Below are 12,515 nucleotides of genomic sequence, written 5' to 3' on the forward strand. Positions count from 1 at the left end.
GCCTACCAATGTGTAGAATAAATACTGTAGATGTGCCTACCACGTAACTACATTTGTTTTTATGTCCCTTGATTGACCATCCCTTCTCAAACTTGTGATACATCATAAACACATGGACTGTGTGTTTCTGATGGTACTGTGAAACAGATGTGTATGCATGTGGGACAGCTTCAAGGCATTGTGAGACCCTGTTTTTACAATGTGGGTGTCACACAAATACTGTACACCATGTGACAAGAGAAATGGGTTACATAACTTTGATGGTCATTTCATGCATTTATCACATGACCTTTTTATATAAAACATGACCCATTTACAATACTAGTAAAAGTGTGTGTGTGTCATTGTGCACTGATTTTAATAACTTTATATATTTTTTTAAATAGACCCATTCCACAAAGTCAAGTAGGTAGTCTAGGCAAATATGACTGAATTAGAGTTAATCCTAAACCTATTGTAGAGAGTCTTTACAATGCATGGACAGCTGTAGGCCTACTGTGCATGCATTGTCATCAAGAGATGAGCATTAAGCAGCCTGCAGAAGTCCTAAAATGGGCTCGTTTGAGCGGGTCAATTTTGTCTAGTCCGATGGTCACCGCCTTTGAAAGTGTGTTGCATTATGGGAATAAAAATGAACTTTACAAAAACCATGTGATCAAAGATCATGCAGATTTGATGAAATTGCCTTCAAGTCACTGCGAATGCTTCTCATCAACTGCAACATACAGACAACGGTCAGCTAATGCAGGGTTTCCCGAACTCGGTCCTGCCCCCCCCCCCCCCCCCATACATAGCTGAATCAAATAACCCAAAAGGAAGAGGCGAAGCGAGAGGATTTACCCCAAAATCTGTCCGTGTAAGATGAGCAGACCTAGTGGAGTTTTTTTCTTCCTGTGGAGGTCAATGGGTGTCGAATTACACTAGGCCTATTTGATCCAATAGAGGTTTGCAATGTTTAGGCTGTTAACAAACGTACTGATATGAGTGGATGTACGTGGCATTCCTGCAAATTTTAGAAAAACTACTTTAGTTGTGCCTGTTGTTAACAGTATGTCTGCCCTCATTTGATAGAATGGTCCCATCTGATCTCGCCTGCCTTCCATCTTTTGAGGACTTGTATTTCCAATGTTGGAGCGGTCACTCAACTATCTTGTCAATATAATAGATACTCTTTGACATGATTGAAACAGGAACCAACTTTGCTGTGATTCTAAAAGCTACAGGGATACCTCTCTGAAACAATTGCACGCGCGTCATGTTTTCAATTTGAGTGCGTATGATGTGGGGGTATAGAAAAGTATATTTCGAAATTTTGTAAAGAAAACGGATTGTTACATTTGTTTATAAATGTTTGTTGACACTGCCATGTTGATCTGAGCCTTGCTGTTAGAAAACCACTAACGTTGGTGTTCGTCTGTCGCAGGTGCACTTTCCTGAGTTTAACGCGGCATTGCTGAACGCACCACACCCAATGGACGGCAGAAACCCTATGACGTTGTTAGGCTATTTCCCCGTTTAGTCTGATTGACATTAGATAGCACAGTCACAAATTCTAAATGCAATTTCTCATAAAAATGTATGAAAACAACATTTGAGCTTTTTTGTCTTAATTTAAGGTTAGAGTTAGGCACTAAGTTCGCAGTGGGGTCAAGGTTAGGTTTAAAATCACATTTTAAGAATATTAATTTGAGAAAATACTTTGTGGTTGGGGGAACTAGTGACGACCGTTTAGTCATCCGGATGTGATTGTGACATGCTTACGAAGTGCGTATAAAAAGGGGTAAAGCACTCTAGAAAGGTATTGCGCTGCCTGCGATTTAGGCGAATGTAATTCCGCACGAGCTGGAATCCTAACCTTACTGCGGGGGGTGAACTCCTGAGAAGCGGATGAAGAAACAGGTTTTGCTTCTTTTTACATTCCGAGGACTTGTAAGAAAAGGAAAAAAGAGTAAAAGAAGGAAATGTCGAACTTTATATTACGGAAAGCTGAGCCCAAGGACGTGTCAGACATATTGCGACTCATAAAGGTAGGAGGTTCCATTCCCTGTGTTTCAAGGATTTATGTAGAAATGTATCTAGTCGTTCTCAAATCCGTTATAAAAGTTTGATTTTCTTGTTCATTAAAAAAAAAGCCTAGACATATTTCTCAATGTTATTGTGACATTTGACTAACAATTATTTTATTAACTATAAGGATTTTTTTTTTTCATGCCCTATATTTCCAGGAACTTGCTAAATTTGAAGAAATGGAGGAGCAGGTCATCTTGACAGAGAAAGGTAGTCTACTCTTAGGCCCGTGTTTGTTTGGCATATTGTGACCATATGAAATGTTTCCCCAAACAAATCCGAAGTCTCTTCATAAATGTCCTCATAATTTACTTTAGAACTACTCGAGGACGGCTTTGGGGATCATCCGTTCTACCATTGCGTCGTCGCGGAAGTCCCTGAGGATCATCAGAGTTCAGATGGTAAAATATGTTGTAATTTTGTTTCCACGTTCTCGCTCACACCACACACATCTTTCAATGACCGTTTGTAAGGAAATAGTGCAATGGTTAAATCATTCAAGGGAAAATCCACTCCAACTAAATTTTTGTATTTTATTTTTTACATTAGTCCAATGTTTATAGTCCCAACAAGTTTTGCATATGTCAACAGGCAAGTTTTCAAGATATTGGACGTTCAAGAAGCAAAGTAACACCTGCCATCATTGGGATGAGACAATATGCGTTTGAGTGGCGTTTCCCTTTTAAATTCAAAACTTGAAATGTGCAGTGTTGGTGTGCATAACTCTAAGTCCAGTTTCAACTCAGACAACCTCGCAGAGCATGATTTATCTCAAGGACCAACCTGACCAAGCATGGACTCCGATATTAATCATGATGTGGTTTGGAATGTCAACTTATAAATTCTCCAACACCTCCTTGTTATATCATAATTAGGCCCCATAGATTTTCCTGACTGACCAAGACCAATCTCCATTATCATACACAATAAGCCCAGTGGGGTTTAGCATCAAGTCCTAGTAGTATAATAGTTTTACACGTCCTTGCCGGTTTTGATGTGGATGTTTTCACTGTTTTAGGATACACTGTCATTGGGTTTGCCATGTACTACTTCACCTATGACCCCTGGATTGGAAAGCTGCTCTACCTAGAGGACTTCTATGTGATGAAAGAGTTCAGGGGTAAGTATTGTCTACCCTGAGTCTTGTCATAAAATATTTTTTATTTATTTCACCAGGTAAGCTAGTTGAGAACAACTTCTCATTTGCAACTGCGACCTGGCCAAGATAAAGCATAGCAGTTCGACACATACAACAACACAGAGTTACACATGTAATGAACAAAACATAATCAATAATACCGTAGATATGATGTGTTATTTACATTGAAGGCAAGTGAATCAGGGTCCATGGATCCAGAGCTTAAATCAATCTAACCTTTGATCCTGTTTTTTCTCAGGTTATGGTATTGGGTCAGATATCCTGAAGCTTCTGAGTGGGGTAAGTCTACTTTTTTGCAATCAATTCACCGGAAGGACATTTTTCTTTTCCAAAACATGAAAAAGTTGAGCCTATACATCGTAAGTCCAGCCTATGGAACAATCTCAAGCTATTTGATGACCCTGTCCAGTCTAACTTTATTGTCCTCCCTTCAACAGACGGCAGTTAAGACTCGCTGCAGTAGCATGCACTTCATCGTAGCAGAGTGGAACAAGCCGTCCATAGAGTTCTACAAGCGCCGTGGAGCCTCAGACCTGTCTGATGAGGAGGGCTGGCGACTCTATGCGATTGAGAAGGATGACCTGGTTAAGATTTCTACCACGACGCGCTAAATTCATCAAATGATTACTGATGGCAGCCTTCTCCCTTTGACTCCATTGGCAATGTTTTTAATTATTTTTTAAAAATGTGTATCATTAAATACAAACTTATTTTTTAAAGTTCTTCATGCAGGACTGGTTATATATATTTTTTAAAAACATAACTAAAGTCAGCAAGTTTAATTTACTTGCATCTGATTGGTTGTGAGGGACCTACCTTCATCAAGGAAATGGGGATACCTAGTCAACTGATGTCTTAAACATTTAACACCACCCCAGAACTATACTGACATCAGCTAGTCATGTGATTGTGTACTAGCACATAGAGGAATCGGCATGTTGCTTTCGAAACTCCTTATAACGTTTTTCTACCAATGATAACGTCTGGCTCAGAAGTAGGGGCTTGTTTATGGAAGGACAGAACTCTTAAATGTCTTGTCAAACAAGTTTATTTTGTTTCACTAATTTGTCCTCACATGCCTAGAGTGCCATTATAGTATTTTTTGTGGCCTTTAGTTTACTGTAAAAAAGCAATGTCGTCAATAGATACAAAACATTTTCAGGTCAACATAGATACAGTACATTTAAATCACAAAATTGAACATTATACATACATTTTATAACCTAAGTGACTGGTCCTGGGTAAATGCCAGAGAAACACTGGGATTTTGCAGATTTGGGAGTGAGCCTAACAATATGTACAGTAGCATACAGGCAGCTGGACCTGTTATACCTGGGAATACTGCTAATCTTGTTTTGTTGTCGATCCTATCACACCTTATCTGAAAAAATAAGTCATTAAGCCTTTAGCTGCAATAATTTGTTAGCATAAGCACCTATGTAAAGTACACTGTGTTTTATCATGAATTGACAAGTGATTGGGGTGTTCTATACATCTGCAGGCTGATTAAGAGGCTAATTGACCACCAGGTCACTGAAAGGTGCTGGAAGACTGGTATTGTGCAGAAATGTTCAGGTTTAGGAGACTGCAGCTGGGCTGTTTTCCTCTTTTTGTTTTTCATTGGCTGTGAAAGTAACCATGGCAGCATGTGAAAATTCAGACTTGACAACCCTTTACACATTTTTGTAACCTTTTATTTAACTAGGCAAGTCCACTTGAAACCTTCTTAACAATGACGGCCTACCCCGGCCAAATCCTCTAACCCGGATGACGCTGGGCCAATTGTGGGACTCCCGATCGCGGCCGGTATTGAACCAGGGTCTGTAGTGATGCCTCTAGCACTGCGATGCTGTGACTGCTACACCATTTGGGAGCCCACAAATAATCTGTATTAGTTTTGGACCTGACAGGATGAGCTCACCTTCCCCTCTACTGGTGTGGTGGCGGACTTGAAAAATGTCTCTGTTAGCGTAGCCCTGCAGGGCGAAATTGTACAACGAGTGTTCTGTGGGAAGGAAAAATAGCTTAAACACAACAGTATACTGTACATGGAGAACTGAATATCACAAGATTACCCTACAACATGTCTTGGCATGGAACAATATTCATTTTCTCCCACACGTGCAAGTACAAATAAAAACAACACACGACATACGATATATTGACACGCTCACTCACCTTGGCGATTGATGCGGCCGCTCGGGGGTAGTACATAGTGTCCCGCAGCCATCAGCCCTGTAGGGTAGATGAGCTTCTTCACCCTGGAGCCTAGGAGACACAAGAGTGGGGACCACAGACTATTTTTATTCAAGAAGATAGATTAGAAGCAAGAAAGGGAAAACTGGATAGGGCAACAGGAAGCAGTAGTAGGCCTGATATTTGATATGGTCTGGAGGCAACAGCTCTACCGCTAGACCAGACTCTAGCTCAGAGACTCACTGATACAGAGTGTTTGCTTAAACACAGAGACAAAGTGGATAAACCCAAACACACAATGGAGATAAAAAACAGGCTACTCGTCATCCAAACTCAAAACTAATACCTCTTGCAAGAAAGAGTCCAATGATACCAGCAAATCCAATGACCGCAACCCAATCCAAAGTAACTATTAAACAGTCAGGTGTCCCACTGAGTGGCCCCAGTGGGAATTGAACCCACGCATTACAAGCACCATGCTTTAACAACTGAGCCACACAGGATCACAGTAATGAGTAATGTGTGCACTTTGTGTGTATCACGGGGCGTGTGTTTTCTTACCACTTCCTAATTGGATGGCACTTTCAACCTTGGGCTTCACTTTTACAATGGTACCCTGAACCCTACAGGAGAGGACAGTACAGTGAACATGTAACATACATCCGGTAATATCACCCAATGTCTGCACCTTGAGAGCCATTCAAGAATGGATAAATGCTTATTTTTAATTGTTAAAGAATAAGTTCACATTTAATAATATGATAACATGATAATACGATATTTCATAGTAAATATGCTCTTGCCGAATAGTCTTCAATTTAAGGTTACTGAGCACACTGTGCACCTGTGATTCTTTACGTTGTTTGTACTGGTAGTATAACTAGTGGTAGGACTGCCATGTCCCCAGAAACCTCATCCAGGTCTGTGGGCCTTAAGCACTGGCCATTCTGTTATCCAGTAGAGTGCTTGTGTTGAACATCAAACAACAGCACTTTGTGTACCCTTGACTCATTGTAAAGACATTCTGCACTGTACAAGAACAACTACCAATAAAGTTCCAGCCAAGTCGCTGTACTGACAAACATGTGCTGTATGTTAATGAGCTGCTTATCTCTGGACTGAAAGAGTCAATGGGGAAGAGGTCAGGAGGGCAACTAAGAAACAGTGAACACAGTGACAAACACAGATGTTGAGTTCCCCTACGCAGACGTTGCATGCATCAACCAATGGTTGAGTGTGTCATCGACTCACAGATTGCTAAAACATATGATGTGGTTAGCTGATACAAAAAAGGATCTATCCAGGCATTGTAAGGTCTGGCATGTGTCAGCAGTACCTGTGAATTTATACATTCTTTATAGAGTACTTTACCAGTCTCTTAGAATTAACTAATCAGCTTAATCTTTATCCCCCTCTTTGAGTTTATGATGATTGTGTGTGTGTGTGTGTGTACACAAGTGTATGTGTTCGTGGCTATGGGGAGTACCTGAACCTTTTCCACTGTCGAATGGCTTGTTTGCTAAAAGGGTAGCAGATCGTTGGTGTGATCACATGGGCAGAAGCAGAGCAGCACAATCACAACTAACACTTCACAGCAGACAGACAAAATCATTCCAACACGTGCAATGATTATCGATTGCAGCATGAATTCACAGTAAAGGTCTACTGATCCATGTGAAATGCGCAGTACAGATTTACTGCCGTCGTGATATGCAACTTTTCAGGGAAGTTAGGAACAATTATACACAGGCAGTTAGGAAAGCTAAGGCTAGCAGAAATTTGCATCCTGTAGCACAAACTCCATGGAGAATAAGAGCACCTCCTCCCAGCTGCCCACTGCACTAAGGCTAGGAAACACTTTCAGAGCTGGTCATGGGTGCACCTCAGCCACGCTCAAGGTACTAAACGATATCATAACCGCAACTGATAAGAGACATTACTGTGCAGCCGTATTCATCGACCTGGCTAAGGCTTTCGACTCTGTCAATCACAACATTCTTATTGGCAGACTCAACAGCCTTGGTTTCTCAAATGATTGCCTCGACTGGTTCACCAACTACTTCTCTGATAGAGTTCACTGTGTCAAATCGGAGGGCCTGTTGTCCGGACCTCTGGCAGTCTCTATGGGGGTGCCACAGGGTTCAATTCTCGGGCCAACTCTCTTCTCTGTATACATCAATGATGTCGCTCTCGCTGCTGGTGATTATTTGATCCACCTCTACGCAGACGACACCATTCTGTATACAGTGGGGCAAAAAGTATTTAGTCAGCCACCAATTGTGCAAGTTCTCACACTTAAAAAGATGAGAGAGGCCTGTAATTTTCATCATAGGTACACTTCAACTATGACAGACAAAATGAGAGAAAAACATACAGAAAATCACATTGTAGGATTTTTCATGAATTTATTTGCAAATTATGGTGGAAAATAAGTATTTGGTCACCTACAAACAAGCAAGATTTCTGGCTCTCACAGACCTGTAACTTCTTCTTTAAGAGGCTCCTCTGTCCTCCACTCGTTACCTGTATTAATGGCACCTGTTTGAACTTGTTATCCGTATAAAAGACACCTGTCCACAACCTCAAACAGTCACACTCCAAACTCCACTATGGCTAAGACCAAAGAGTTGTCAAAGGACACCAGAAACAAAATTGTAGACCTGCACCAGGCTGGGAAGACTGAATCTGCAATAGGTAAGCAGCTTGGTTTGAAGAAATCAACTGTGGGAGTAATTATTAGGAAATGGAAGACATACAAGACCACTGATAATCTCCCTCGATCTGGGGCTCCACACAAGATCTCACCCCGTGGGGTCAAAATGATCACAAGAACAGTGAGCAAAAATCCCAGAACCACACAGGGGGACCTAGTGAATGACCTACAGAGAGCTGGGACCAAAGTAACAAAGCCTACCATCAGCAAGGGCATTGAAGATGAAACGTGGCTGGGTCTTTCAGCATGACAATGATCCCAAACACACTGCCCGGGCAACGAAGGAGTGGCTTCGTAAGAAGCATTTCAAGGTCCTGGAGTGGCCTAGCCAGTCTCCAGATCTCAACTCCACAGAAAATCTTTGGAGGGAGTTGAAAGTCCATGTTGCCCAGCAACAGCCCCAACACATCACTGCTCTAGAGGAGATCTGCATGGAGGAATGGGCCAAAATACCAGCAACAGTGTGTGAAAACCTTGTGAAGACTTACAGAAAACGTTTGACCTCTGTCATTGCCAACAAAGGGTATATAACAAAGTATTGAGATAAACTTTTGTTATTGACCAAATACTTATTTTCCACCATAATTTGCAAATACATTCATTAAAAATCCTACAATGTGATTTTCTAGATTTTTTTTTCTCATTTTGTCTGTCATAGTTGAAGTGTACCTATGATGAAAATTACAGGCCTCTCTCATATTTTTAAGTATGAGAACTTGCACAATTGGTGGCTGACTAAATACTTTTTTGCCCCACTGTACCTCAGGCCCTTCTTTGGACACTGTGTTAACTAACCTCCAGACGAGCTTCAATGCCATACAACTCTCCTTCCGTGGCCTCCAACTGCTCTTAAATGCAAGTAAAACTAAATGCATGCTCTTCAACCGATCGCTGACCTGCCCGCCCGTCCAGCATCGCTACTCTGAACAGTTCTGACTTGGAATATGTGGACAACTACAAATACCTGTGTCTGGTTAGACTGTAAACTCTCCTTCCAGACTCACATTAAACATCTCCAATCCAAAATTAAATCTAGAATCAGCTTCCTATTTCGCAACAAAGCATCCTTCACTCAGGCTGCCAAATATACCCTTGTAAAACTGACCATCCTACCGATCCTCGACTTTGGCGATGTCATTTACAAAATAGCCTCCAACACTCTTCTCAACAAATTGGATGCAGTCTATCACAGTGTCATCCATTTTATCACCAAAGCCCCATATATTACGCACCACTGCGACCTGTATGCTCTTGTTGGCTGTTCCTCGCTTCATACTCGACGCCAAACTCACTGGCTCCAGGTCATCTACAAGTCTCTGCTAGGTCAAGCCCCGCCTTATCTCAGCTCACTGGTCACCATAGCAGCACCCACCCGTAGCATGCGCTCCAGCAGGTATATCTCACTGGTCACCCCCAAAGCCAATTCTTCCTTTGGCCGCCTTTCCTTCCAGTTGTCTGCTGCCAATGACTTGAACAAACTGCAAAAATCACTAAAGCTGGAGACTCTTACCTCCCTCACTAGCATTAAGCACCAGCTGTCAGAGCAGCTCACAGATCACTGCACCTGTACATAGCCCATCTGTAAATAGCCCATCCAATCTACCTTATCCCCATACTGTATGTATTTATCTTGCTCCTTTGCACCCCAGTATCTCTACTTGCACATTCATATTCTGCACATTCTACCATTCCAGTGTTTAATTGCTATATTGTAATTACTTCGCTATTTATTGCCTTACCTCCCTTATCCTACCTCATTTGCACATGCTGTATATAGATTTTTCTACTGTATTATTGATTGTATGTTTTTTTATTCCATGTGTACCTGTGTTATTGTATGTGTCAAACTGCTTTGCTTTATCTTGGCCAGGTCGCAGTTGCAAATGAGAACTTGCTCTCAACTAGCCTACCTGGTTAAATAAAGGTTAAATAAAAAAAATAAACTGACCATGGTGAAACACAATGTACAGTATTTCTAGACCAGGGGTTCTTAAACTTTTTCAGCTCGAGACCCAAATTAGAAATGTACTGTGCTCCCATGACCCCAAATCTTCCTCTAACGACCCAAATTAAGAACAAATAGTGTGTTATTATAGATGTATAACTAAAAGTGTGTTATTATAGATGTATAACTCACGACCCACATTTCATATGCCTCGGGCCCACATTGGGTCTCGACCCATAGTTTAAGAAACCCTGGTGTAGACACATAGGAATACCAGTAAATATTAATGGGTCTCTGGGAAAATAATTACTGTGGATACTCAATACGCAAAGAGAAATTTAGATGAATGACAATAGTGAGACCAACTGCAGTTAATATTTACCGGTCACAACTAATCATAGTAAATCTTTGGAGGTCACAGGAAAAAGGGTGCATTGTAAAATATGTAAAAGCAGCTGGGATGATAATGTAAAGCAAAAACATTCCAGTGCCCATGTGAAGTTATTTTGGGTCCATGCAGTGAGGCTATCAGACATTATGAATCTTCTGTCTTTATTTTCTGAGAGGAGACTGTTCCTAACAAAGGAAATAATAACTGTCACCCAGTAGCTCACTGGTGAGTAGGGTTATCAATGTACCTGACACCAAGTAACATATGGCTCTGCCAGTTTCCTTAGAGTGGTAACACCTGGCTCCAAGTGCCCTATATCTGGCTCCACATAGCGGAACTTCTGCTGCAGTGTAGTGTAGAGGGAGAGCTGTAACAAACAACATTTTACATGGGTCAGTTACCTCATGCCAATGTTGGCTTGCCTCAGACAGGAAGTATGCTGACAGATTTCAGAAAGTGTGATTCTGTGCACAATGCGGTACCTCATTTGTATTTAAGGTGACATTGGGCTTGTCCTCGGCGGCAGCAAACATAGTACCTGACATCAGGCTGAGAGTTACAGGCTCAGCAGCCACCCCTGCTACCTGAGGTGACACAGAACAACTGGGACATCAACAGTTTGGTCTACACTCTCTCAGTCACACAGAGAAATGATAGGTCTCAAGGCTGTTATTCACGTTTTGCAGTTGAGAGCATATTCACTCTACAGCATAGCAGCATAAGCAAACACACGTCACATTTTGGAACAAAGAAACATTTACACAACACACTAAATTTCACCCCAAAATATATATATATATATATATGTATTGGAAGCTCTTCAGGTTTTTTTTTCCGTTTTTTGACTGAGTCAATCATTTACATGAATTTAGCTTGACATACTGTTCAGTGGATTATAGACTTGACTCGTGCTTGTTTGCAAAGGTCAAACACATGAACACACAGACACACATTTTTGATAATGTGAATATTGCCTTCATTAATATTAAGTATTAAAAACAATTGAATACTGAATAAATACTTTCCAAATATTTGGCTAAAATGTTACATTTAGTAGCTGAGACATACTATTGGAGGGCTCAATGGAGCCATCCCAATGTTGACGTTTCACAGGCCCAACAGTCCATTCAGACCCGCAAACACCCTAGAAGTAGACGCTAGAAGTTGTAATAAAATTGAGAATTGAGGCCCTTAAGATTTACAAAAAAACTATGTTGCCATCTAGTGTCAAATAAGTGTATTGTTAATCCCATTAAGTGGGGACTTGATAGCTACACACATTTACCGGTTATCAAGTGTCTGTCCAGTTCATGAATTTCTTGCAGTCACATCATAGCCTAAAGCATTTCCACACTGTAGCAACAAGATGACAAAATGGTAAACTCACTGGTTAAATAACACGTGTGAAAAACTAACTAGGCGAGTTTACTCACTTTTTAAATTAGCTGGCTATGGATTACTGGTGACATATTGGCTACATTACAGCGCCATAAGGAGTTAACGTTGTTCAGTTGGTTTAAACTACATTATGCATTTCTTGCAAAGCAATGCCCTTGACAGTCTGGTGTCTGGCTCGCTGTCCTTAAAAGCCTCTGGTGCGTCACCGGGAGTTCGAGTCCACTAAATATTTTTTTATGAAACAGATCGCTATTAAATTCAAAGAATAAAATGTAAAAACACGACAATAAATCTATGTGGACTGAAGACGACATACATTAATGCAAGTGATTTAGTTGTTACGTAGTAAATAAAGTTTATATTCTCACCTTGTACATGATCCTTTTTGCGGTGCCAAACTTCAAGTACCTACGGCGTATGAGAGGGGACCTGCTGCTTCTCTGGCTGCATTCCAATCCGTTCTTGTTACCTTCTTTCAATTCTGGTTCATCTACTATAGGCCGGTGCTCTCATAATAAAACCAATGAATAACCTGATAATTACTTGATAGTAACTTGTTATTTAACAAATAGCAGAATGCAAATGTCGACAATCAGTTTACTGTAAAGTTTTTGTGGTCTTTTTTCAGTGCTCATTAGCTAAGGAA

The 12,515-nt window shown here is 40.9% G+C and overlaps 2 protein-coding genes across 2 annotated transcripts; one reads left to right on the plus strand and one right to left on the minus strand.

Moving 5' to 3' along the window:
* Positions 1-1,780: 1,780 nt before the first annotated feature.
* On the plus strand, positions 1,781-3,948 carry LOC115101417 (diamine acetyltransferase 1-like). Its single transcript, XM_029620894.2, has 6 exons — positions 1,781-2,027; positions 2,226-2,277; positions 2,385-2,468; positions 3,086-3,187; positions 3,465-3,505; positions 3,664-3,948. Exons 1-6 carry the CDS (start codon positions 1,962-1,964, stop codon positions 3,835-3,837), a joined length of 519 nt encoding a protein of 172 aa, XP_029476754.1. The 5' UTR covers positions 1,781-1,961; the 3' UTR covers positions 3,838-3,948.
* A 950-nt stretch (positions 3,949-4,898) lies between these two features.
* On the minus strand, positions 4,899-12,299 carry LOC115101418 (MICOS complex subunit MIC26-like). Its single transcript, XM_029620895.2, has 5 exons — positions 12,238-12,299; positions 10,954-11,055; positions 10,719-10,838; positions 5,405-5,494; positions 4,899-5,231 (listed from the first exon to the last, which is right to left on the minus strand). Exons 1-4 carry the CDS (start codon positions 12,244-12,246, stop codon positions 5,483-5,485), a joined length of 243 nt encoding a protein of 80 aa, XP_029476755.1. The 5' UTR covers positions 12,247-12,299; the 3' UTR covers positions 4,899-5,231; positions 5,405-5,482.
* Between the last annotated feature and the right edge of the window lie 216 nt (positions 12,300-12,515).

This window comes from Oncorhynchus nerka, linkage group LG19 (assembly GCF_034236695.1).
Source record: "Oncorhynchus nerka isolate Pitt River linkage group LG19, Oner_Uvic_2.0, whole genome shotgun sequence".
NCBI classification, from domain to species: Eukaryota; Metazoa; Chordata; class Actinopteri; order Salmoniformes; family Salmonidae; genus Oncorhynchus; species Oncorhynchus nerka.

What these genes read in the sequence shown, in the direction of transcription:
- LOC115101417 (XM_029620894.2), top strand. Translation starts at nt 1,962, where the DNA reads ATGTCGAACTTTATATTACGGAAAGCTGAGCCCAAGGACGTGTCAGAC. An exon ending in GGTCATCTTGACAGAGAAAG is followed by an intron (nt 2,278 to 2,384) that starts GTAGTCTACTCT and finishes AATTTACTTTAG; the next exon opens with AACTACTCGAGGACGGCTTT. An exon ending in TGTGATGAAAGAGTTCAGGG is followed by an intron (nt 3,188 to 3,464) that starts GTAAGTATTGTC and finishes GTTTTTTCTCAG; the next exon opens with GTTATGGTATTGGGTCAGAT.
- LOC115101418 (XM_029620895.2), bottom strand. An exon ending in TCACCTTAAATACAAATGAG is followed by an intron (nt 10,839 to 10,953) that starts GTACCGCATTGT and finishes TGTTTGTTACAG; the next exon opens with CTCTCCCTCTACACTACACT.